The following is a 25,851-nucleotide window of genomic DNA, read 5'->3' on the forward strand; positions in this document are numbered from 1 at the left end:
GACATGCTGCGTAATGATTCTGTGAGTGAATGCAAGCGACGCTCCGTTGATTTCTTGTCAAGGGGAAAAGAAGGCCGAACTAAGCAGCTTAAATACGCTCTCCGTCCTGAACCATGTTTTCACTGCGTGGAATTTTTGTTCATCCTAATCAACTTGAGGAGGACAAGGCAGAAGTTTTGCAATAGTAATTGGGTAATAGTGTACAGACATATCCAGATAGAATCATTTGGTACGTTGATAGTACAATGACCAATTCATGCCCTTTCCTTTCCATTTCTTCCCGTTTCCTCACTACCCTCCCCTCGACTCTGCCTCACTTCGCTTAGTTTCCATTACTACTCCATTCCCAAGCAGTATATGCCAACAAAGAGTTTGCCATCAGTACTTCCAAGAAATCGCCCACTTTAGTTGCCAAAGGCCTTGTCCATCTGCTTCTTGTACTTGTCCTTGATCGCTCTTCTGTTGACCTTTTGTGTCGCAGTGACGAGACCCTAAAAAACCAAATGATTAGATGCTGGCGAATGGGGCGAGGGGGGATCTTAGGGGGAGAAAAGACTTACGCTATCGGGTGTCCACTCCTCCTCGCAAAGGACTACGCCACCGACTATCTCCAGACCAGAGAGTCCAGCCTTCTTTCCGTTGGAGATGAGATCCTTGAGAACGGCGTCGACGACCTTGCTGTCAGTGTGCATGCTGTGCTCATCAACACCAAGCTTCTTCGCCTCCTCGGCGAGGACCTTTTCGTTGGGAGCCACGACGGCGATGGCGCGGGAGTGCTCGCCGTCGCCGTAGACCATGATGTTGGCGACAAAGGGGCTGCCGCGGTAGACAGATTCCATCTTCTCAAGGGCAATGTACTCTCCGCCCTGCATCTTGACGAGGTTCTTGACGCGATCAATAACCTTGACGTGGCCGACCTTGTCGAACTCGCCAATGTCACCCGTCTTGAACCAGCCGTCCTCGGTAATAGCCTTGGCCGTCTCTTCGGGGTTTCTGTAGTACTCCTTCAGCACGGCGGGACCCTTGACCCAGATTTCACCCTGGGGAGGGTTGGAGTCTGCGTAGTAGTTCAAATCGGGGATGGACACGAGTTTGAGGTCAACGGCAGCGGGAATAGAGCCAATAGCATCGGAGGTGTACTCCAGGGGGTCACCGAGGGCACCGTTGGCGGCTGTCTCGGTCAGTCCGTAACCTGTCAACATAGGCGCCAGAGTCATGGAAAGGAAGTGCTTCGTCCCATCTGAAATACCGCTCGCGCCATTCATAATGAAGCGGAGACGGCCACCCGTCAACTCGCGAACTTTCTTGAAGACGACATTGTCAAAGATGGTAGCACCGGGAAGGCCGTGCTTGACCATGAAGGTCTTATAGTTGAAGGCTCCCCAGAAAAGGGCCTTGATGAGAGGGCCAGAACTGTTAACCTTGGCAATGACACCCTTCTTCACCGTCTCCCAAATTTGAGGCACACCAACCAAGGCTGTCGGCCGGAACTCGCGCATGTCACCAGCGCAGTTCTTGACCGACGTATCGGAAAGGGTTCTCGGGTTACCATAACCAAGGGTGCCACCCACGAACAAGACGAGGTTTTCGAGTACGAGTTCAAAGATGTGGGCCAAGGGCAAGTATGCCAGAACATATTCCTTGTTGCTGACACACTCCTCGACGCAGGTCCAGAGACCAGTAACTGAGCGTGACACTTAGCATCTGCAGGACCTTGAACCTCAAGAAAGATGACTTACTCGCTGCCACAGTTCCAGCGTGAGTCATGGGCACACCTTTCGGCGGACCGGTGGAACCAGAAGTGTACATGATGCAGAACAAGTCCTCGGGCTTTGCCTCTACGGTCTCAACGGGGTTCTCCTCGCCCAATGCGCGCACCTCCTCGATACTAACAAGTTTGATATCGGGGTTGGCTTTCTTGAAGGCATCGACTTCGGTGCCATCGGAAAACAGGGAGCTATTGTTGTAAATGACAAACTTGACGTTTTCGGCCTTCTTCAGAGCACCGCTTGCTGTCTTGAGGAGTTGAGGGTCGATGTACATAGCATCGGCATTGGACTGGAGCAGCGAATGCTCGACGCCGCTGGCGCCGAGGGTATCGTAAGCGGTGACAATAGAGATGGACTGGGAGCCGCAGGCGTGGGACATGGCCATCCAGTTTGCACTAGATTCCAGAAGGTCGGGTTAGCTTCTTCTCGGCAGGCCCAGACTCGGGGGGTTCGAGTGCGGAGTGCTCGGGACCTTGGGACTGGGAGGATAGGTAGGAAAAACAAGGCTCTGCTCTCGGACGTACGTTGTGGTAGCGAATAGGTGGACTCTGCTCCCTTTGCTCAGACCCAGCTTCCGCAGGCCTGAACCAATCTGGTTGATATAGGTGAGGAGGTCGGCATAGGTCAGGTAAGAGTAACGGGACAGCTCGAAATACTGCCACTCCTTTTCAACCTCTATGACCTCTCCATCGACGTTCTTGGGGACCTTCTTCTTCTCCTTGTGAAGGTGCACGAGCTTCCTGGTGCCAACGGCAGGCTCGTTAGGGTAGACCTGGGCACTTCGCTTGACAATGTCGTAGACGGTGTGGACGTCGGGATGGGGTTGGGTTCGGAGGCCATTCTTGGCTTTCCAATGGCGACGGGGAAGTGTCTCGCCCTCAACGCGCTCGTATCCAGGCGACTCGACAGAGAAGGGAGGTTTGTGCACCTGATACAAGGGCATCACGCCCGTCGTGTAGTCTGGCATATCGGCGGCGGTGGGGGATCTGGCGTAGAATATGGCGATGAGGAGGGCGATGAAGAGGACGAGGACGGCGGTGATGTTGGACGGAATGATGGCAGAGTTCACGGAAGCAAGCCTAGGGACGATGATGATGATGATGATGAACGGACACGAAATTGACGGATGGGCCGAGGCGGGGGAGGGAGCTCTGAGGTAAAGCTACCGGTTTCGAGGTGAGCTAGGTGAGTGAGGACAGTAAGTTTGCAATTTGAGGTGGTCGAAGAGGTTGGCCGGAAGGGTTGTAGGGTCGGAGCTTTTCTTCTCGCGAAGATTTGGCAAAGATGAGGGGGAATGTGAGACTTTGACAGAGCCGGAGAGGAGGAGCTTCTTCGAAATGCTGCCTGTCGGCTGGGTTACGTAGCTGTATCCGTAGCTGTAGCTGCTGGCACACGAGACTCGGGAGCAGTGCGTTGAGTGAGTACGTGCGTGTGCGGGCAGGAGGCGCAAAATTTAGGTGCGCAGCAGAAGATGGGCAACGGGACTTTAATTGCGTCACGGTTGAGAGCTGGGGAGCATGGGGCATCCAATGGAATGGGGTCTAGAGCTGATAGACAGGCAAACAGCAGTGCAGCAGCAGCAGCAGCTGGCAGGGACTGCACTACAGGGTACTGAGGGTAGGGATGCCGCAGGTAGGTAGATCCGCCACCGGCCGATGCTTGGGTGGGTCTCCCGCGCACCAAGCAAGGTACGTATCTTTGATGTTGTCCCCCAATTCCGAATTTCTGAGGTAATTCCCCTTCTCTCATTGCACATTGTCTGGGCACATCTCAAGCACAACCTGTCCCTGGGGTGGGAATGCTGAGCCACTAGTCAAGTTCCCTGCCAGGCCGGGCTGCATTTGTCTTGGTGGCCGCAGACATGAGAGCTAATTAGAGCTACCTCTGTCGATTATCATCAGCCTCTACGTTACCTTGCTTGCAACGTATGGTGTACAACGACAACGAGAATATGGATCGTGGACAGCCACGACTGCTTGGCTGCTTGGCTGCTTGGCTGCAGCTATGTACTGCAGAATCTGGCTATCAGATCTTGTTCCGGCGATTCCAGAGAGTCTCAGCATAAGGGCCATATGACCTTTTTTCCTGGTCAGCCCTTAGGCAATGTGGCAAGCTCTGGAAGCTGGAAGAACCGGAGTGGCATACGTACACCAGTGGCACAGCACTACGGAGTAGGCAGCTCTTCCTCCTCAACCACCACACCTTTACATCTGCAACGTGAGGCGGCCATCTGGAGAAGGATCTTACTTGCCTCGGCCTCACAAGTTTCAACGGCAGCAAAGACCGAGTAAAATGGCAGCTTCTTGTGGACCAGATGCAACCCGCCGGTCGCTGCTCAGTCAGGACCATTAACCCCAGCACCAGGGCCGTTGCTAGCGTGCGGATAAAAAAGAGGGGAGGAAACTGGGCTGCTCCTTCTCGGCTTGGCACGTTCCTTCCTTGGGCGGCGAGATGCGAGATGCGAGATCGCTCTTACCTAGGTATCCTTTACCTTCCTTACCTTGGGTTTCGTGCTTTACTATAGAAAATATGACAGGACCAGTTGCTCAAGTGACACTTCTTTCCTGCCTATTCCATCTGTACTTAGGTACCTACTCCTCAGTCTGAGGAATAAATCTTACTCATTCTCAACACTTCATCACTTAGTCTTGGGAACTTTCCAGATGACCTTCATTCCCCGCCTATGCTGACAACTTGGCAACTTGTTCTCTCCAACAATTATCCCCAACGCTCAACAATGCTACACTCCATTAATGATCACGCACAAATACTGGACGGTGAACAAGCACATGATAGAAGGCTTCAGTGTCGGCGGCAGCCCACGCTCGAGTCCGAGCAGGGAAGGTTGGAAAATGTCCAAGATCAAAGGCTGCAGTCTGCAGTCTGCAATCTGCAGAGAACTTCCGATGAAGACGGCGTACCCGTACCGCCCGATGAAAGGTTCTGGTCCACATCTCGATATCGAAATGGGCTTTGGTTAAATTGTTTTCTGCAGGCCTTTTGACTCGAAAAAAAAAAACCGGGACCGAACCACTCGCGCCACAACGCCTATTCAGAATTTCAGAGTACATACGACTACTCCATAGATAACCCCGACCGCCACGGAAACACGGCTTCTTTGGTCTCGGAGCTCCTCTTGTCAAACCTCGCCTATCTACGCGACTCTGCTGACAACTGACGATGGCTGGGTTCTTTATCCGCTCACGTGCAAATTCCAGCCTCAATTGCTGACACATGCGGCGGGCATGCACCGACAGCCGAGGCCACAGCAAAGAAGAACAGGCTCCCCCAAGTGGACTCCCTGGGTTCTAGGTGCCACTGTGCCACTGTCTCTATCCACCTGCAGACAAACCCTGCTTTGCTCCTACGATCCTACTCTATACGGGCAGCGTCTTGGGCATATCCCCAAACGACAACCCGTTCGTTATCCGAATTCCGTCCAAGACAGAGTTTGGTTCATCGCACAATTCCAACCTACCGTCCGAGCTTCTTGTCGGCGATCCTTTTGCCTCTACCTTGCTACTCGCATCTCACCACTTCTGAGGCTATCCCCACGTTGCGAAAACTGCCGACATATGTCGTGCTGACGCTCTGCTCAATTCTGCCGAATCGTGCGCCTGAGTCAGCTTTGGTCCTCGTCATGAAGAAAAGTCCACGGCCAGCCCGCATGAATTTCGCTTGAATGTTAGGGAAGCTATGGCCACAGTGAGCCACCAGTAGCTCAAGCCCGGCCCAGGAGTTTGTAACGTCTCCAGCTTGTTGTTCCAGCTTGATACTGGGAGCAGACCAGAAAACATCAAACCCCTCATATACACCATGGCGACGGCGTGCTTTGCGGTAGCCAAGAGAACTGTCACGGAAACCACAGAAACCAAATGAAGCGGTCGAACATGGCTCAGGTCAAGATCCGGACCGCACGCGGTGAGAGTTCATCGTGTGGCAGCTGGTCAAAGAGCAATTAATAGCAGCACTCCGTCCATCTCAATCTTACACACACACTTTATCTCACTCTCGATGCGGGCCGAGCGTTCAGACGGACCCGATCAAAATCCGGTCCTCGAGGGAACCCGTCTCCTAGTCGGAGATCCATTCGGGCCCCTCATTCCGGTGCAGCAAGCGGCCATCTTTGCCAACTTCGAGATAAGTGTGGGTTGGGTAGGATGTCGGACAAAAGCGATTATACAGCCAGAGACGTCCAGACACCATAATGCCTCTCGATACGCCAGCCCTGTGCCTCACTCACGCACGTGTCCTGCATCGTCAGCTTTGATAAACATGCCTCCCCAGCGTCGAGTCCGTCATTGTGCTAGCGGGATCTACGCTGGTCTAACGGCTTACACTTTGGAACTAAAACAGCACCGCTCGGCACTCCCTCGTACCACAGGGCCGTGTGTTTAGCCTCATCCTCTACAAACAGGAACACTGCACTCATGTAAACATGCAGCAATCTAGTGGCTCTGCCGTGGTGTAGGCGAGCCAGATGGTGTCCTCTGCTGCAACTAACGGCCATCGCAGTTCTAGAATGGACTTCCCCCATCGGACTATTACCTCCACCATCGTGTCTCTCCCGTCCCTCGCGCGGCCAATCAGCTAACACCAGCGGCAGGACCGCTCGACCTCTGACCTTGCTGCACAGTTCTCGAAATATACTCGTCGTCACCAGTGTCACAACAATGAAACGCCCCTTTTGCAAGCCCCGAGCGTGCACCTACACAACGTGCCCCAAGAGCCACAAGCACAGAGACGCCCAAGGGAGGCCTGGGTCCTGTCGCCTGGCGGAGACTCTGGAAGGAGGCGGCGGGGAGGCGCACCTCCGAGACGTGTTGTCGGCACGGCATTGATGATATTAAGATAGAGTTATGTCGCAGCTGTTTCCCTCCCTCTTTCGAGATGAACTCCTGTCCTGCTTCCCGCCGATCTAGAGCTGCTGACTGGCTCCGAACACAGCCCCCCTGCTTCCTTTCTCGCGGTAGCCAACCATCATGTCGCGATTGTGTGGTATGCGCCCTGAAGGGCTGGTGAGTTGCTTCCATTTCCATGGTCCTTGGCCAGCGTCCTGCAACATTGTAGCTAATGCTCGACCCAGACGGTAGACTCGAGGTTCAGTCCTCTCCCGTCGATGTGTTTTTTCGATACCATCATCATCCCTTTACCGGCGTGGATTCGTCTGACAGTCACTTTCGCCCTTTTCCACTTCATTGTGCCGGTTCTCATCGTCGATAAGATTAAGCGATATACCGTGAAGAAGGAATGGCAGAGGCATGCTCAATTATCCGTCTATTTCTTCTCTATACTCGTCGTCTTCCTCATGGAGATTATGGAAATCGCCAGACTTGCAGAGATTCGCTATGCCATTGGCCTTCTTCCTTTCGTCTTCGCTGGCTGCGGTGTATGTGCAGTCATGCAGGCCACCCGCGGCATCAAGGGCAAGATCCGCAACTGGCAGGTTGCTAACATCATTTTCTGGATCATGAGTGTCGCTGTTACAATTATCAAGATCCTCACGATTCAGCGCTCAAGCATGCGATTCCCAGAGTTCCGGCGAATGGGAACCGACTATCCGACGACGCACCAGGTACAGGACTTGGCCGTCATTGCCGGATTCTACGTCCTTCTCTTGATTAACGAGATTGCGCTGTTCTTCCAGAAGACTTGGGAAGAGACTGTCGACGCTGAGAACATTAAGAAGCTCCGCCTCACCAGGTCGATCAGCGACCAGGCCCGCTACGATCTCACCCGGGCTATTGAGGAGGGCTACTACCCCTCGGGCGTGACGTATCTGACCCTGAGACTCGAGGGCGAATCCCAGAGTGAGAAGGCCGTCAGCAAGGACGACATTCTCAAGAAGACGGCCAGCATGGACGCTTCTATCGCAGGGTCGTCTTCCAGCGAGAAGACGGCTGGCAAGAGGCTCATGGATGAGGATTCCATCGAACCAGTACCCATGATACCCCCTAGCTTCAGACGCAACAGCGAGCGGTGGTCGTCGGCCATGACGCTCAAGGACGCTGCCGGAGATGACATGAACGAGAAGGTCGGTGGCAAGGACAACAACAACAAGAAGCGCGGCAGCGAGAGGTGGTCGAATGCCGTGACGGTCAAGGAGTCCACGGCTCTCCGTGATGGTCATGATAAGCGTGTGTCAAGCTTCGCCTCCCCGATGGTTGCCGACATTGACGAGACCACACCCTTGGACCCCCCTTCCACCTCATCGTCCAGATACGAAGACGAGCATGCCGCGCAGAAAGCCATGCTTCTTGACAGCCCCTTTCCCATGAAGGAACTCCCCGACAGGCGCTCCTTCATGCTCAAGCCCTCGCGCCCCAACACTGAGAGATGGTCTAACGCCATGACTCTGCGCGGCGAGCCGTCATCCGGCAGCGGCAGCCAGGAGCCTTCGCCCAAAGAGCACAAGCAGTACATGCCCTCGGCACCCCCGGCCGCGGCGACGGCTCCGACCACGCCGGAGCGTAGGGCTTCGGCTAGCGAGCGGAATATGATGAGGAGATACTCTGACGCCTCCACGCGGTCCATCAGAAGGTTTTCTGCACGCAGTGACCTACGCGAGGCGGCGGCCACGGCGGCAGCATTCGTGGATGGTGACGAGCCGCTCACATCACCCACGGAAGCGCATCCTCTGCAGCCGAATCATCACACGCCATAATTGAGTTCAGCGACGGCACTGCTACGAATTCTCTTACCACCTTGAGGCAAATTCTTATCCATCATTCTCGTATGTTTGAGAGATGAGGGAGGCTAGTGTATAATGAAAAATATGTAAATCCAACCACCCGATAGGGACCCGGGTAAAGGCGTCGATCGATTGGGATTTAGGGCGCCGCCGGGCGAGGGGGCGTTTGGATCGGGTTCCCATTTCTTCCTTTGTAGGTATCCCCCCCATTTCAACCAACTTTCCTTTTTCCAATGTAAAATCACATACTATTTAATGAGGCAATGGATCAATGTCTCAAATGTTACTTTTCTTTTTTTTCTTCTTTTCGCAATATAGATCGACACACAGGGAAACATAGGGGAAACATTGAATGATGAGTGGCTTATGACCCGTTATGACCCAAATATTGTGATGTGCTTTACCTATGCGACGCCACGGGGATACACTACGGACGTCAATCGATGTTTCCCCCCCGGCGCTAAACTCAGTGTGAGGCTCCGTTCGGTGGGGGATTAGACAGCTTGCATTACAGGCGTGTTCGGGACCACGGCAAGACGGGTGGGTGTAGCGGGTAGGTTAGGTAGCGTAGGATTTAAGGGTGGCTTGCGTGGCTTGTATGGCTTTGACTGATGGGATATTTTTGTTGTGATAAATGAAGTCGTCGAGTTCTAGACAGAGGTACATGAACAACTGGAATCTGACCTTGGACTTGATTAGACTTCGGCTTTGTGTTGACTCGTTTGCGTACGAGGTATGTTGCTATCATGATTTCCAGTATTGTCGACGGATATCCCCCATTGGCGATGATTCATAAGTATCCAAAACCCCATGAGCAGTGATCCAAACAACCCCATGGGGACCCAAAGCATAGTCAGCCACGAGGAATCAACCCGAAAGTACCCACAGAAAATCCAGATCCGCTGATACCATCGTGCTACGAGACCAAACGTACTTGTTAAACCGCTTGACAACCAGTCAAGAGCATGCCCCAACCCTCTTTTAGAGCCCCATTTATAACCCTTCTTATCATACATCCATCAAGTGGCTGAATAGTCTTGCACAGCTCGAACAACCTTAGATACGTGTTACCGTGTACTTGATGATTATATAACGGTCACCAGACAAGACAAGACAGCTCTTTAGCAAAAGGTAGGTTGATAATGGAGTATACTGCTTATTGCTCCAAAGCCTTTATTGAAAGCAAGCTTTGATGTACGACCTTCCTTTACATCACTACAAAAAAGATTCACCTTGTGGACGCTGATTTCGATGCCCAGAGTTCACACCCAAAGCAGTCTCAATAGACTAAGCATAACCCAGAATTACCATCCGATCCCGCCAGCAACTCCCAGTTCCGTACGGTCAAGCAACGTGCTCAAAAGGTCCGAGACATCGCTCCCATGACACCCGCAATAACCACTCTAGCTTGCTCACCTCCTAATCACACATTACCATAAGCATTTAGAACTCTTTCATTGTGGAAACTATATTGTCGTGGCCTCATAGCGAATCCCATTCCCCTACACAAACAAAAGGGGCTTTCGACGAACCGCCCAGACGCCATGCTTATAAAGCGCTTGAAACACATAGCCCTCTTCCCCGACTAATACACACCCACGTGCACAATCACACACACATCATTGCTATGCTTGGAAAGCAGCATACGCACATCCCCGTTCTATACATGAAAATAGGAAGAAGAGGAAGCGCTTTCGAGATAATTTCCAGAATCTTCCAGGACCTCGTCATGTTACATCCTTCTCCCTCTACTCCAATGCTCTATTACCACCACCTACTACTCATCTCCCCGTTGACCGGCCGCCTTTTCTTCTGAAGAAGATTAAGTACGGCACGTCACTGCTGCCGTTTCTAAACACCGTATCGCTAACGTCAGACCCTCTGCCCGTTCCATCGATTCGAATGCTAGTGACCTTGGAATCGTTGATCTTGTACCAAGCCGCCGGATCGGGTGTGTTGGAGTCTCTGACATAGGCGTAATAGTGTCCAGTACTGATGGATGATCCCGAGTGAACAATGACTGCGTAGCACTCGTAGTCGAATGGGAGCTCAAACTTCTGGTCCGGCGGAGGGCCCACCGTCTGGCGTTCTTCGGGCGGTATAAAGAACTCGTCGAGGTTGAATTTGTTGAAGTTCCAAGTAATCTTGCTGCTGTCCTTTGATGCTCTGCCGTACTCCGTGTAACTGAATCGTTTCAAAGAGAGACAAAATAGTTCAGGCATCCGTGCAAGCCTAGACTGCTTTCTGCCCTGTACCTTCTTCTTGCAGTTGTCACATTGATAGTCTGCAAGAATTTCAGGTTCGAGTAAAGACCTCACGCAGTCTTCGAGGGTGTGTAACTTTGAGTTGACGGGCACCGACAGAAAGTCGTAGTGGGACCAGGTGTATGTGCGGTTGTTGCACTGCGTGCAGACCACAGTCGAAAGCTCCAAGCCTCGCCAGTATTTGTCGACGATGGATAAATTCTTCTTCTGATACTGGCCCCACCACTCGTAACTGCCTTGCAACATTGATTTGCCGCCCCCCATTTGAGGTGGAGGGATATTGTCTGGTTCGGCGCGGTCTCGACGCTGGTTTGTCTCGTCGTGGAGGTAGGTCAGGAGCCATGACATGAACTCTTGAGCATCCTGTTGTCGACTGCCACCAAACTCATCACCCTTATCCTTGATGCGGCTCTTCTCGCAGACTGATCGAGAATAGTCCTGTTGCTAGTCAGCATTTGTCACACTGAGAAGGGTGAGTAAGACAAACCATAAGCGTTTGAGCCTTCATAACGTCAAACTTGCCAGATTCTAGCCAGTGGAACAAGTTGGATAAGATCCGAGACATCAACTGGGGGTGATCATTCTTCTCGTCGGCCTTCCTTGGCACCTTGTACATGTTTTGCCACTCAAACGAGGCGAGCTCTTTGCCGAACCCAGGCGACATTCGAAGGACTTGGATCGTGCTGTTGGCATAGCACCACACACCAGGGTTGTTGAGACCTGTGATGTGTAAAGTATCCTTGGCGGCGTTTGCGACCGAAGGAGAATCTGGACGAGCAAGGGGGCCTTGCTTCAGATTCCGGCCTTGAACAGCCATGGCAATACCAGCGTGAGCCTCGTGGTCATCCTGGGTCTGCGATAATCCACTGTAACTCGGACGAGGCACAGCTGGTGCGGGTCGAGTAGGCGGCGATGGTAACTCGGAGTAGATATCGCCATGATTTTGGGAGTAGCCATGGTTCGGCCGATCAGGGCTGATCGGCGACTGCATGGATTCCTGCTCTGTGGCTACCGCAGGGAATCTTCTCAAGAATTCCTCTGTACTGCGCACATGCATGAAACCGGGAGACCGCGCCGTCTCAATCTCAGCATGGTGCAGTGTTTCCTCCCAAAGCTTGACCTCTTCGGGCTTCAATGGCGTCACCTTGTACTTCCTGCTAGGCTTAGAGATGGAGATGGTAGGTTTCAGCGGAGAACGAGCTATGGGTGCTCTGACAGCACCAGCAGTTTGTGAAGTGGCGAGAGCGCTTCTGCCCATGAGGTCGGTCCAAGCATCTAAACCTCCTTGTAGCAGCTTAGGGGGGTTCTTCAAGTCTTTGCCGTAGTTGAAGTACGTTAATGCGCGTTGAAGAGACAACAAAGCAGCGGCGTCCATATCGGGAGAGATGTACCGCGGTATTGAGTCCGAATCCTGGTCGTGAAACACCACAAGATCAAAAGCATCACGCCTCTCGAAATGGTGATACTCCTGAGGCGGCGAGAGAACCATACTCTCAGCTATTTGCTCCGCTGTGATATTTTCTCGTAGGAGGATGCTAGGTTCAATGCAGATGACCGCTTGTGAAAGTATGTGGCCTTCGTCAAAGTCTTCTCGACCTCGAACATCGATGATTAAGACTTGTAGGGTTGCGGAGCCCCTTTTGATGTAGTTCATAAGATCTTCAGCAGTAATGGAATCGCCCTCGGGTATCGAGATGCTAGAGGTTCTGGAAGTAGCGGCAGCATTTGAGGCATTAAAGTAGTCGGCGGATGATCTGCTAGCCGCAACGACGGTATTGATAGAAGCTGAAGAGCCTGTCCGACTGAACAGGCCCCTTGGTGTGCTCGAAGGCAGTGAAGCCGCTTCGTTGGATACAGTCCCCCTGGCCGGGCTGTAGATCGCATCTGGCATCTTGGGCAGATCTGGTAGGCTTGTCACGACGGCCACCTTTGGCTTTTCGGGCGGATCTGGCATCGCTCTTGGTCCTGCCGGTCTTGGGGGCATGATAGGGTGCGTCCGTATGCGGGGGTCCTGACCGGGCAATGCCACCGGTCCTCGCAGATTGGCGAAACGGGCAGCTAGGTCCTCGGCCGCCTTGCTCTTAGGAAGGCCAGGGCCGCCGGCCCCGGAACGTATCACGTTCCCATGCAGAGACTGGGGTTTCGGTTGGACCGCCGGCTTCGTTTTCGTTGCCGGCGACCCATGGACCTGCGTCCCGGCTTCGGCTCGTATGGGGCTCAGGACCGGGGGGCTTTGCGGTGTTCGCGGGCGATTGGCATCCCCGTTGCTGATGGAAGTTGGCCTTGATGTGGTGGGCCTGACACCGGTTTTCTGGTTATCCGCAATGATGTCGGCCTTGATCTTTTCAAAGTTTCCGTGCTGCGAATCTATCTTCTTCATGAGGACGGTGTAAATGCGGTTCAGATCCCCGCGGCCGCCCTTGACCGACACGGACTCGGTGTGCATAGGCACGTATTTAACAGCGATCAGGGAGGCCTTGATGTACTCTTTGAAGGCCATATCGGGTCGACCAAAGTCACGAAAGGTCTCGGCTTGTCGCATGGCGTTGTCGGCCATCTCGAGGATTTTGCGCAAGGGTAGGTTCATGTCGATGTAAGGAGCTGTGGATGTGAGGTCTTCTATGTGTGGCAGCGGGGGCTTGCCGCCGCGGCCGGCAGAGCCCCCATCTCCGCCCATAGCGAAGGTATGTAATCCGGAGCCGTTGGATAAGACCGGACCGCCGCCGCCGCCGAGGACGGTTCTGGTGGCTGAAGAGGCCGTAGAGCTCATGTGAACGAAAATGGATGTCTTGGAATCGGGTATGGAGCTTGAATCATGTCGTTGTAAGCTTGGTGGCTCGGATGTAGGGAAAGGAAGTTATCGCTGGTGATGTCGAGGAAGTGTGGAAATCGGAGGAGTCGAGGTAGGTAGGACGAGGACGAGGACGGGACGGGGACGCAACGATAGTCGGCGACGGGTTCGTCATGAGTGGCAGTGACGCAGACTAGGTAGTTTTGTAGACGTTTGTGTTTGGCCGCAGGATGGTTTATTTGGGTACTGCAGGGCGAGGAGGAATAGACATTGTTCTCTAGATTGAGACGAAGCTCGAAAAGAAGGGTCTTGGTGTGGTTGGGTAGGATGGGCGAAAGGAAAGAATGTCAGTCTTTGATGGATGGAGTTGGATTGGCAGGTGCGCAGCGGTCCTGTGAAAGCCAGATGGTCCGTGGTGGAGGGACAGCCTCGCTCGCTGGCGCTAACAGTTTCAACAATAGCAAGACATTGTGGAGAGGAAACGGTACCGTTGCGGCGGCTGTGCTGGGGAGGGGTGACTCGGTACCTTTTCCGACAGGGCCCGTACTCTTTTTCCAGGGCGTTGCGCTGCAGAGCAGGGGAATAAACCACCTTCCACAACAGTGGAGGCCATCTCACTGACGCATCCGGACTGAACAACGGTTCGGGGACTGGAACTGGCGGGCAGTGCCCTGCTTCTCGCCCACCTCAAGTCACCCGGCCCCGAGTTTTGAGCGGCGACTTGCACTGACGGAGATGATCCACGTCCTTGGCCTTGACAACTCACATATCATGCAGCGCCACAACCAATATAACTTGGCTTATGAATGCCCACTTTAGGCAGTTGAATTGTTCGTTGCCTTTGATGAGAGCATCTGCTCCCAAAGTAAGTTACATTGTTTATTGCTCTAGGCCTGCCGAAGAACCGTAAACTGGAAGTTGGTGACCATGCCTTCTGGGAAGCAGAGTCAGGCCTACCTCAGGTAGGCGTAAGGTACCTCGTGAGGTCCCTTGATTACGTAGCTGCCCGCCCACATGCCCAGTGGTGGAAAGCACCTCAGGTCAAGCCTCGAGAGTCTCTTTCCCAACTCGAAGCAGTTCGGTTCAGCCTCAAATGGCACGCGCCACAGATGCTCCACCGCCATCGTCATAGAGGATACGTATTACTCCGTACCTGCTCTGGGGGAAACGGGAACGAGCTGAGGTGGGCAGCTGGCCTTGCCAAAATCCCATTCCCTCCCCCCCATTCTCAATACGCAGTAATGTACTGTGCTGTTCCTTTGGGTTTAGCGCGGAGACCTCCGTTCGTCACAGGGCCGTGTTCCAAGCGGAGCAGCCACACGAGTCCGCGACGACAGCAACCTGAAGATGCAATAGGTATCCGTAGTTAGACTCCTCCAACCCAAGGCAGCGACTCTAAATCCACCGTCCATCCACTGCCCGACACATTCCAACCCCTGCTCATTCGTACTAAGCCAACGTAACCCAGCGGACCTTGACTGTGTTCGACACCACTGCCCGCAGCTGCCCACGCCTCCACTGCTTTAGCCTATGCCGCCTACGCCTAAGCCTGCTGCATCTCCAACTAGGCCTTACCTTACTGTGTACGCACACCCGACCCTGAGGCTGCCGCATCTGGGCAACCATTAGAAACACACACAAGCTTTCCTCTTTGCCTTTCATCCGCATCTCCTACATACGCGCAACCCATCCGGCCCGCTTTACGTACGACGACAAAGACGACGACAGCCTCGCGATTGCGCGCCCGCCTCCTTCAGCTAGATAAACCATCCCGACGATCGATAGCCGCCTGTTTGCTCTAGCTCCCCGCCCGACACAACATTTCCAGCCTTCAAAATGATGGGCTGGTGGTCCAGCTCGGCCAATACGGCCTTGGACGAGCAAATTGAGAAAGCCACAGGCAGCAGCTTGTACGACTCTCTGTCATCCGTTGTGGTGCTCTTCTAACATCGACCCAGGGAGGATATCGCCCTGAATCTCGAGATCTCTGATGTCATCAGATCAAAGACCGTTCAGCCCAAGGAGGCCATGCGCTCCTTGAAGAGGCGCATCGGCAACAAGAACCCAAATACCCAGCTGAGCGCATTGAATGTAGGTCATCGTTGCTGCCTGATCACGCTTGGCTGAACTGACTCTGTCTGCCCGCAGCTCACCGACACGTGTGTAAAGAATGGAGGCACCCACTTCCTCGCCGAAATCGCCTCAAGGGAGTTCATGGACAACCTGACCTCTCTCCTCCAAGCTGTCGGACCCGCCGCCGTCAACCACGAAGTCAAGCAGAAGATTCTCGAGCTGATACAATCTTGGGCCGCCGCCACCGAAGGACGTCTTGAGCTGGGATACATCGGAGAGGTCTACAAGACATTGCAAAGGGAAGGTCACCAGTTTCCTCCTAGAATCAGCGTCTCCAGCAGCATGATCGACAGCAGCGCGGTAGGTTTTCATCCACGGCTATGAATCTTCCCAGCCCAAACTGACAAGCATCTCAAAAGCCCCCCGAGTGGGTGGATTCCGATGTCTGCATGCGATGCCGCACCGCCTTTACCTTCACGAACCGAAAGCATCATTGCCGAAACTGCGGCAACTGCTTTGATCAACAATGTTCGGCCAAGTCGCTACCCCTCCCCCACCTCGGCATCATGCAGCCCGTCCGTGTCGACGACGGCTGCTACGCGAAGCTCATGGACAGATCGGCCAAGGGAGGTGCTGCACCACCTTCGCCGCTGCCGCAAGACCGATCTCCGACCTATCCTTACAAGACACGAAGCACGTCGGCCATGCAACCACGCAACGCCCGCGTCGACGATGCATTCGACGAGGACCTGAAGAAGGCGCTGGCTATGAGCTTGGAGGAGGTGAAAGGCTACTCTCAGGGCTACGTTGCACCTACGGCCAATGGTCCCTCGGGACCCAAGGTCAACGGCAGCTCTGCGCCTGCAGCATCTTCTGGCGCGGACGAGGAAGATGACGATCTCAAGGCTGCCATCGCCGCTTCGCTAGCTGATATGGAGGAGCAGAAGCAGAGACATGCGGCAGTATTGAAGGAGCACACCTCGAATCCCGGACCAAACCCTACGCAGCAGTTTTCTCTGCCCAAGAACGATTACGAGCTAACACCGGTTGAGGCTGAGAACATTAACCTGTTTGCAACTCTCGTCGACCGCCTGCAAACACAACCCCCCGGCACCATTCTGCGCGAGCCTCAAATTCAAGAACTTTACGATAGCATCGGCACACTGCGGCCTAAGCTTGCCCGTACTTACGGCGAGACTATGAGCAAGCATGGTAAGTACCCCTGAATTTCCAGATGTCCGTCTCTGTCTTCTCACGCAGCCTCTAGACACACTACTCGACCTACATGCCAAACTTTCCACCGTTGTTCGCTACTACGACAGGATGCTGGAGGAGCGCCTGTCCAAGGCATACAGCCAGCACGCTATTGGGGGAGGATACAACCTTCCCCCTCGCCAGTCTGGCGCTTACCCTACGCTGCAAGGCAGTGCACCTGGGGGCGCCGGCCCGGCCGAGAACTTCTATACCGGATCGCAGCAGATGGACTACGGCCACGCACCGCCACCCCAAGCCTACGCACAACACCCGCAGCACACTCCACAGCCTCAGTACGCGACTTTTGACAAGCGCGCAGCTATGGCTGGTCCGCCGGGAGGACCGTACCCTGGCCAAGAGCCTCAAAGAACGGATAGCTGGAGAAGCGGAGCTGGTCCCGTACCTGACGGCCAATACGCACCCCAGCAGCCTTATGCACCAAGCGAGCCGCCTCAAGCAAATCACCAGAACCAGCCAGGTCAACCTCCGGGCACCCCTTCGACAGACCCCAACGCTTCTTATTACTTCAACCCTCAGCAGCCTAGCGCACCTCCTTCTGCTCCGCCGAACGCGGATCCTAACCCATCGCCATACCCGAATCTTCAGCAGCCAGCGCAATACCGACAGTCCATGCCACCCCAACAAACACCTACCCAAACGCCTGCTCAGCCGGCACAGCCCACGCAACAGCAGGTTCCGCCCCAGCAGCAAAGCTACTGGCAACCATCAGTACCGCAGCAATCGGCGCACCCCCAACAGCATTGGCAAGGCCAGTACAACAGCGGATATACCCAGGAATCATTCCCGTCTGCTCCGCAAAACGCACCCAAGCAGCCGGCAGTGGAGGAGAGCCTCATTGATCTTTGAAAGACGGGAGAGTAATAAGGAAGCATGCAGGCCATTAGTTCTCGGCGTTTCAGGGTCAAAGAGAGCCCAACACTAGCATCTTCGGACTTGAGAATGAGCTGTAAAATGAAACTTTTATTGGATCATAATGTTTTACAACTTGTGACTGTGATGTAGATAATGGACCCTATCTGAAGACTCAGGTCGGAGCATCCAGACAAGGGCTTGTATGAATGATTCACCTAGCATTGTTAATACACGGCCGTAGATGAATACCACGTCAAGAATTCCCCAATGACATGTACATTTCCAGCACAGGCTTCGCGCACGTCAACTTTTGCGTGCCTAGGCCATAGCTGTAGCCCTCTTAACTATCTTACTCTGCAAATATCCCCGCCCATCACGGCCTTTTCAAATGATACTGAAGCGCGTCATCAAAGTCAATATTTCCTTCTGACTCACGATTCCGCCGGAGAGCAGATCTAGAAGTAGAGATCCATTCCACCGGCTTCTGACCATGAGGTACCTACGATCAGGTAGTCGGCCACCCGCTCCTCTTGCCGGACCAATCATGCAAAGATGCAACAAAAGCCCGCGTCCACCCCTCCGGCCAACCACGGCACGGCGCCAGCGCGGCGTGAGACTCCACTTTCCGCCCCGGTCATCGGCGCCGAATGGTGCGACTGCGGACCGCTATTACAGCACCTTACCTTACCTTTCAGCATTCTTGAAACCAGCAACGTGAAGCGCCGTGACATAACGCACCGTAGAAGGCCCCTATGGCAGCCCACGTGGAACCCGTCCGGTGTCGTGATTTCTCTACTCGGGTGCCTGCTCATTAGCTAGGTACATTACTCCTGGTGAGTTTCGACGCCCCGTCCCAAGGTAAAGGGCGGTTCATCTGAGTCATTTCTAGACGCAGACTTGACAGACTTTCCCGTTTCCTCCGCCGGGTTGCCCACCCACACCAAACAAGGAAACTTTCCCGAGAATTGGGGGGAGGGACGCATTACGTAGCTCATCCTCTCAACTAGCTAGAGCTCTTGTTTATATATAATTGGATCGTGAACCATCCGAACATCTGTTGAAAACCCGTGTTTCCCACCTTCATTGTGAAATCTAGAGATTCAATTAGACCACAAACAACTTTTTTTCTTCTGTTTTCACTAGAATCAAAGACTTTGTGTAACAGCATACACACAAACAACCTACCCCGCCACCCCGCCAATTCATCTCAAGCTCATCGTCATTATACCTTACCTTGACGAAGACTCATAGAAAATCAACCATCCCCCCCTCCCCCCCCCAAAAAAAAAACAACAAAATGCCCGTCCAAATCCACCTCGTCCGCCACGCACAAGGCTTCCACAACCTCTCCCTCGAAAATGAAGCCCTCCGCGACCCCCTCCTCACAGAGAAGGGCAAACAGCAGTGCGCCGACCTCCGCGCCGCCTTCCCCCACCACGACCGCATCACCCACCTCGTCGCCAGCCCCCTCCGCCGGACCCTCTACACCTGTCTCCTAGGCTTCGGTTCCGACTCCGCCTCTGACTCTGCTGGCTCCTCTCTCAAGGTCCTCGCCCTCCCCGAGGTACAAGAAGTCTCCGACGCGCCCTGCGACACCGGATCCGCCGTCAAGGACATTGAGGCGGAATTCGCCGGCCGCGTGGATTTCAGCAGGGTACCCGAGGACTGGATCGACAAGGCCAGCCCCAACTCGAAATGGGAGCCGACGCTGGAGAAGCTGGAGGCGAGGTCCGCCGAAGCGAGGAGGGCGCTGAGGGAGCTCGTGGGCGGAAATGTGCAGGGGGACGCGCAGGTCGTGGTTGTCACGCACGGCGGTATCTTGCACTTTTTGACGGATGATTGGTATGGGATTGCTCCCAAGAAGGGTACGTTGTCTCTTTTTCGAGATTCTTCATTTGTTTCTTGAATATCTTCTATGATCCCCAATGACATGGATTGAATGAGACAGGAGCCGTGCACTAACTCTAAGCGTAGCAACTGGCTGGGAGAACACCGAGTACAGATCGTACGAATTCGCAGACGCCACGGGACAGGACCCCAAAGCTCTCCTCAAAGAGACGCAGGAGAGCTGGCAGCGTCGCAAGGGCGAGGATACCCGCCCGACGCCTGAACAGCAGGCCGAGCTCCGCCAGACCTTCTATCGTGAGATGGAGCCGTATCTCAAGTACAGCCCCGAGAGAGGCTGGATGCAGTAAGTGGCAAGATGGGTAGGGCGAGCACTAGACAGTTTGATGCATGAGAGGACAGAAATCATGGTCTCGACATTGTGGGGGCCTCTCTATTTGCATAGTACACAGCTTGGTATAATCCCAAACACCATAGACCTATCTAGAACCTTTTTTACCGTTTTATAAACTTTTAAAAGTCTTCCTCCCCGGACCCAGCAACAATGACGTTGTTAACCTTCAGGACCATACGGCATAATTGCGTCGCGAGCTGGAGTTGCTGCTTCTTACTGATAAGGGGGTCAATGACAAACGCATCCTTCATATCATTGCTGCCGCGCTGCATGCAGTCGACACCGAGCTTGCCACGGACTCCAGGGCCGGCCTTGACCTGCTGACTCTTGATGTCTGCCAGCGTCGCGATGGGGTTGAGACCACTGTTCTCGGCCAGGGCCATCGGGACGGCGTCGAGAGCCTCGGCAAATCCGCGCATGGCGTATTGCTCAAGGCCAGGCGTCTTGGCGGCGGCGTCCTCGACTGCCAATGAGCAGGCGATCTCGGCAGCACCACCACCGTAGACTACGCGGTTGTCCTTGACAAGGTTGCGCACGACACACAAGGCATCGTGGAGGGAGCGCTTCGCCTCGTCGATGATCTGATGTACGGGGTTAGCTTATGGTCAATTTCAAGTATTTTGTCAGGAACGCACCATCTTGTTGCTACCGCGCACAAAGACGGTCACCGCGCGGGTGTTGGCGCACTCCTCGATGACCAGCATCTTCTCTCTTGTTGTGCCAAAGGTCATTTCTCTGACGATACCTGCAGTTCCGAGCTTCTCGGGCTTGAGGTCCTCGAACCGCGGCACGATACGACCGTTTGTCGCAATAGCCACCAACTCGATCTCCGGTCCTCCAACCCACCGCACGGCAGGCAGGTCGTTCTGGAGCAGCAGGTGGTTCGCCTCATCGTCGAAACCCCACTGACAAAGAGCCAAGTTGGCACCGGCATCCTTGATCTGTTGAATCATCTCAATAAACTTCTCGCGTTCGTAGCTCTGCAACTTCTTGTACTCCTCGACGCTGGTGATGTCAAGCTTGTGCTTGGTCTTGGGCTTAGGGGGCTCGAAGGCGCAGGTAAGAATGGCGATCTTGGCGTCCTTGACTTCGGAAGGCATCTGGGGGTGGGAGAAATCCTTGTCGATAATGACGCCCTTGACGAGCATGGTGTCCTCCAAAGCTCCTCCGACCTTGCCATCGACCTTGATCAGCTCAAAGTCAACGTCCCTCCGGTCCAGGTCGGCAACGGAGAGGACAGCATCCACTGCGATCTGAGAGAACTGGTCGTGCGCCTTGGAAACAATCTTGCTGCCCAAACTTGTTCGTGCAACCTTCAGCAGGTTTCCTGTCTCTTCTTTGCTGAACTCGATGACATCTGAAATCTTGTCAAGCTCCGACACGGCGATGTCGCAAGCCTGGTCGTATCCGTCCGCAATGCGGATGGGGTGAATTCCCTTGTCGATCAGCTCTGCCGCCTGCTCAAGGAGGGCACCAGCAAGCACGACGACACCGGTTGTACCATCACCAATCTCGTCATCTTGAGACTTTGAAAGCTCCACCAACAGCTTAGCGACGTGGTTTGAGATCTCCATCTGTTGCAGAATCGTGGCGCCGTCGTTTGTAACTGTGATGTCTCCATCGGGGGAGATGAGGATCTTGTCGAGGCCGCGGGGACCCAGGGAAGTCTTGACGATGTTCGCGACCGTTCTGGCGGCGAGGATGTGGTTCTTGACGGCTTCGTTGCCATATTGTCTCTTCTTCTTTCCTTGGCTGCGGGGCAATCAGTCCTAGGCCTCCTTATCAGGGGTCCGGGGCAAGAGAGGGCGAGCTTACTCTCTGACAACGATGAAGGGGCGGCCTTGCTCGTCCTTCATCACGGCCGCTACAGTGTCATTTCGTTAGTATATGTGGTCTCGAAGCTCGGATCGTGGCATTAATTACCATTGGCCATATCAAGGTCTAGACATGAAGTCAGCTGCATGCAAGAATAAATACCAAAGGGCCGGGTACCACATACTCATAGCCATGTTGAAGGTTTTCGCACGTCACTGGGGTTTTGGATGGGTAGTGCGATTCAACTGGGAGTGACGCCGGGGGAAGGATAGGTATCGTGCGTTGAGGGGGGTTGAGCTCCAAGGACCGGGTCGTGGTGGACCAAAATTTCTGAATAATTGGTGGTGCCTGCCATTCTGGGGGACCAGAAGCTTCGGTTGCCGGGGTGCAGATAATCCGGCGGCTCACCGCCTGGCAAGGCCTGGAAGGCAACAGCAAGTACCCCGCCATGGACGTGGTTGCCCCTCCATGGCTATTGCGGTAGCCATGACCCAAGCGCCCCAAGCGCCCCACACATGCCATTTCAGGCCATGACCAAACTCAAGTCCACAGCGTCATCTCCGAAAAGCTGCAAATCCAGTTGTTAAAGAGCTTCAACCCCCAATGTCGAGTGAATGAATCACAGAATATCACATACCACCCATATTCTTCTCATTTTCTCATCATAAAAGCTCGGGTTCTGCGACATCCCCTCACACCACCCCACCCATAAGAACACCAAGCTCACCTACATCAACTGCGTCGAGATGTCGCGCCACCAGGCAGTACGCAACCTCGACTATGAGGAGGCCCTCGACGAATTCGAGGGCGATGATTACGAAGAGGAGGGAGAGGCTGATCAACTTAGCGCAGAGGATCGTGAGGCCATGGCGATAGGAACTGCGACAGTGCAGAGCACCCTTGGTCCTGATGCCGACAAAGTGACTGTGCAGCAAATTCAAGAGTCGCTGTGGCACTACTATTACGACATCGAGAAGACGGTGTCTTATCTACAGAAGAAATTCATCGCACCTCCACCAGCGCCCAAGCAGGAGAAGAAAATCAAAGATGGTAAGTTCATTTTCTTCTAAAGTCATGTGAGGGCAGGATTCCCGGAGGGGTGGCGGCAGTACCAGAAGTTGAGCGTTTCGGCAGCAGACGGGTTTGGTTGCGGAGGCATGGACGACAAGATTACGAGTTACGGCATTGCATCAGCTTCGACATATCCAGTTCCCAGGGTGGTGCCACTCTCCCCTGCTTCTTACTTTCACGGCATTTCATGGATGAACGTTCCCAAGAGCCGACAAGCCGTCTTTGTCCCCCCTCGCTCCCTTCCTGGGGGGCTTCTGGGCGGCGGTGATGGTCCAAAGCTATCAAAACTTCAGGCCCTTGCTGCAGCACGGAAGAAGAAGACGACCGAGGTGAACAAGACAGACGACAAGGTTGATCGAGCCGAGAAGAGGATGTCAACCCTTGCCATCGATGAATCGTCCAAGGAGAACCAGAGAGGCGGGTTGAGCATACTAGCGAAGCGACAAAAGTTGGCAGAAGATTCCACCGCAAGGACTCAGACCTCAAAATCAGCCTCACCCTCTCAGCAGGCCGATGCAGCTTCTGGAGCAGTCAGTATGGATGTCGACACGGCCAACGAACTTTCTGCCGAGGATCGGAAGAAAACCGAGGATGACTGCTTCGTGGTCCCGTCTACAAGACCATCTGCCTTTGCTCAGACCCTGTTCGGACCTGCTCAAGATACTGCCGCCGCCTCTCAGACGTACTCCTTGCCGTACATGGACTCTTCCGCCTATGTACCCAGTGCTTTCTCTCAACCAAGCCCTGACGATGTCGTGCTCGCTGCTCAGGCGAAAGGTTCGCGATTCGCGAAGACACAGTAAGATGCTGACTCTAATAATCTCTAGCGGGCTCCAAGTTCGACGCTGCCGCCAAGAGCGCAAGCAAAAAAGCGGTGGCCAAGTCAACTGGCTCACAAACCCCCAACTCCGAGATGAAACAACTTCAACTCGACGACTCAGCAGCACCGAAGAACAAAAAGCTGGATGTTGTGAAGGAGTTCGCAAAGAGCGAGAACAAGAGAAGCGCCAGCTTTGTTGTAGTTGGTAAGTGAAACTGTACCCTTCTTCGCCCCAGCATACAACTAATACCCAATAGGACACGTGGATGCTGGCAAGAGCACGTTGATGGGCAGATTGCTCTTGGAGTTGAAGTACATCGAGCAACATCTGATTGATCGTTATCGACGCCAGGGCGAGAAGATTGGAAAGGCGTCATTCGCTCTTGCCTGGGTCATGGATCAGCGAGAGGAGGAGCGAGAGCGTGGTGTGACTATCGACATCGCCACGAATATGTTTGAGACGGAAAAGACACGGTTTACGATTCTCGACGCCCCTGGTCATCGGGACTTTGTCCCAAACATGATTGCTGGAGCAAGTCAGGCAGACTTTGCTATTCTCGTCATCGACGCCAACACCGGAGCTTTCGAGAAGGGCTTGAAGGGCCAGACAAGAGAGCATGCTCTGCTCCTGAGAAGTCTGGGCGTCCAGCGAGTCATCGTCGCTGTGAATAAGCTGGACATGGTTGGATGGTCAAAGGATCGCTTTGATGAAATCTCAGAGCAGGTCACCGGCTTCATGAAAGGCAACGGCTTCATACTCAAGAACGTCACCTTCGTACCCATATCTGGACTCAGCGGTGCCAATTTGGTGGAGAAGCCAGCCGATGAGGGTCTGTCATGGTACACTGGCCCGACACTCATCGAGGCATTGGAAGACTCTGATCCAATGGCGAGAGCGATTGAGAAGCCTTTCCGAATGTCGATCTCGGAAATCTACAGATCGCAGCAAAGTCAACTCACTGTAGCTGGCCGGATAGAATCGGGCACAGTACAAAACGGCGAAGCATTGATTGTGCAACCAAGCGGAGAGTCTGCCTCAATACGATCGATCGAGGTAGACGCCGACGTACAAGAATGGGCCGTTGCGGGACAGAACGTCAATATCGGCCTTTACGGCATCGACCCGATTCACGTACGCGTGGGCGATATCATCAGCACCAAGGCGGCCCCCATTGAGACGAGCGATAGGCTGACAATGAAGGTGCTGGCCTTCGACCACTTGATGCCCATGCCAGTGGATGTCCACCGTGGTCGTCTGCATGCGGCTGGAAGAGTGGAGGTCATTCCGGCCGTACTGGATAAGTTGACGGGAGCGACGGTAAAGAAGAACCCCAGGATCGTGCAGCCAGGCAAGGTTGCGCGGGTCGTTGTCAAGCTTGACTCGAAAGTGCCGTTGGAGGCTGGGCAGCGAGTTGTGCTGCGCAGTGGCGGCGAGACAATCGCGGCAGGGCTGTTGGAATGAAACGGTGCAGAATCGAAAGAAGCAACGTGACGCGAGTTCGTATATAGCAGGTGGTGGGCACTTGACGACCGAAACGAGATATTCCCATGCATGGCGTGCGAGTTAGGTTACGAGAGGCGGCGCTGGCATTGAGGCTCGATTAGAGTTGGGGTCAGTTGGGTGTGCTGAAAATAGAGTTGGCTGCAACTCTAGTTGAAGCGCAGCCAATGGGGGCGTGCCTAATTGATAACTTAGAGATTCGTAGATGCGAAATGAACAGTTTCCGAGCACCACGGATCCTTGATTATGCTTGTGCTATTTTGCGAATCAAGCTGACAACGCTCACTTTATAATCCTCCTTCCTTCTTTGGAGGCCAGTGACTCAATAAGTGACTCTTTGTACTGTTCTGAGGGTCTTGGGCAGTTGAATCTGTCATGATCTTCTATGGTATCTTGCCTCTTCAAGAGGCCAAATTGACAGATTGACATGGCCCCATCTGGCTGGAGCGACGGAAATGACGCCGTCGTGCCCACGCGCGCCTCGGGAGAGCATGGGCCAGCAGCCAAAGCTCAACCCCTGCATGCTCCCCCCTCTTTACGGCTTGCAGCCCCCCGTGGCCCCCCCTCATCTCAGGGCGAAAGACGGGATGGCACTGCTTAGAGCACCTTAAGTGAGGTAAAGTGTCGCGTACCTTGCCTTGTCGCCTCGCCTTACCTACGAATTAGCACCTTCCGCTTACCGTATTGCCG

General features: G+C 54.0%; 7 protein-coding genes across 7 annotated transcripts; 4 read left to right on the plus strand and 3 right to left on the minus strand.

Moving 5' to 3' along the window:
* Positions 1 to 404: 404 nt before the first annotated feature.
* On the minus strand, positions 405 to 2,736 carry BDZ83DRAFT_575391 (AMP-binding enzyme; the record flags this gene model as incomplete). Its single annotated transcript, XM_060504810.1, has 4 exons — positions 405 to 491; positions 561 to 1,684; positions 1,740 to 2,164; positions 2,294 to 2,736. The coding sequence occupies 4 exons, from the start codon at positions 2,734 to 2,736 to the stop codon at positions 405 to 407; spliced, it is 2,079 nt and encodes a 692-aa protein (XP_060366031.1).
* A 3,723-nt stretch (positions 2,737 to 6,459) lies between these two features.
* On the plus strand, positions 6,460 to 8,460 carry BDZ83DRAFT_274770 (uncharacterized protein). The gene is made up of 2 exons (XM_060502086.1): positions 6,460 to 6,787; positions 6,856 to 8,460. The coding sequence occupies exons 1-2, from the start codon at positions 6,752 to 6,754 to the stop codon at positions 8,431 to 8,433; spliced, it is 1,614 nt and encodes a 537-aa protein (XP_060366032.1). The 5' UTR covers positions 6,460 to 6,751; the 3' UTR covers positions 8,434 to 8,460.
* Positions 8,461 to 9,838: 1,378 nt separating this feature from the next.
* Positions 9,839 to 13,879, minus strand: BDZ83DRAFT_617486 (ubiquitin carboxyl-terminal hydrolase). Its single transcript, XM_060508029.1, has 2 exons — positions 11,212 to 13,879; positions 9,839 to 11,162 (listed from the first exon to the last, which is right to left on the minus strand). The coding sequence occupies exons 1-2, from the start codon at positions 13,492 to 13,494 to the stop codon at positions 10,242 to 10,244; spliced, it is 3,204 nt and encodes a 1,067-aa protein (XP_060366033.1). The 5' UTR covers positions 13,495 to 13,879; the 3' UTR covers positions 9,839 to 10,241.
* On the plus strand, positions 13,602 to 17,709 carry BDZ83DRAFT_775591 (uncharacterized protein; the record flags this gene model as incomplete). Its single annotated transcript, XM_060515449.1, has 7 exons — positions 13,602 to 13,894; positions 14,335 to 14,380; positions 14,407 to 14,477; positions 15,474 to 15,606; positions 15,664 to 15,948; positions 16,008 to 16,800; positions 16,856 to 17,709. Exons 1-7 carry the CDS (start codon positions 13,860 to 13,862, stop codon positions 17,707 to 17,709), a joined length of 2,217 nt encoding a protein of 738 aa, XP_060366034.1. The 5' UTR covers positions 13,602 to 13,859.
* Positions 17,710 to 19,012: 1,303 nt separating this feature from the next.
* Positions 19,013 to 20,047, plus strand: BDZ83DRAFT_650806 (histidine phosphatase superfamily; the record flags this gene model as incomplete). The annotated part of the gene is made up of 3 exons (XM_060510403.1): positions 19,013 to 19,580; positions 19,690 to 19,906; positions 20,038 to 20,047. The coding sequence occupies 3 exons, from the start codon at positions 19,013 to 19,015 to the stop codon at positions 20,045 to 20,047; spliced, it is 795 nt and encodes a 264-aa protein (XP_060366035.1).
* Positions 20,048 to 20,073: 26 nt separating this feature from the next.
* Positions 20,074 to 21,963, minus strand: BDZ83DRAFT_751225 (T-complex protein 1; the record flags this gene model as incomplete). The annotated part of the gene is made up of 5 exons (XM_060514025.1): positions 20,074 to 20,535; positions 20,590 to 21,706; positions 21,770 to 21,818; positions 21,878 to 21,895; positions 21,954 to 21,963. 5 exons carry the CDS (start codon positions 21,961 to 21,963, stop codon positions 20,074 to 20,076), a joined length of 1,656 nt encoding a protein of 551 aa, XP_060366036.1.
* Positions 21,964 to 22,252: 289 nt separating this feature from the next.
* On the plus strand, positions 22,253 to 25,427 carry BDZ83DRAFT_617517 (P-loop containing nucleoside triphosphate hydrolase protein). The gene is made up of 3 exons (XM_060508030.1): positions 22,253 to 22,819; positions 23,668 to 23,865; positions 23,918 to 25,427. Exons 1-3 carry the CDS (start codon positions 22,516 to 22,518, stop codon positions 25,120 to 25,122), a joined length of 1,707 nt encoding a protein of 568 aa, XP_060366037.1. The 5' UTR covers positions 22,253 to 22,515; the 3' UTR covers positions 25,123 to 25,427.
* Positions 25,428 to 25,851: the final 424 nt, after the last annotated feature.

This window comes from Colletotrichum acutatum, assembly GCF_030867785.1.
Source record: "Colletotrichum acutatum strain CBS 112980 chromosome Unknown BDZ83scaffold_36, whole genome shotgun sequence".
Lineage (NCBI taxonomy): Eukaryota > Fungi > Ascomycota > Sordariomycetes > Glomerellales > Glomerellaceae > Colletotrichum > Colletotrichum acutatum.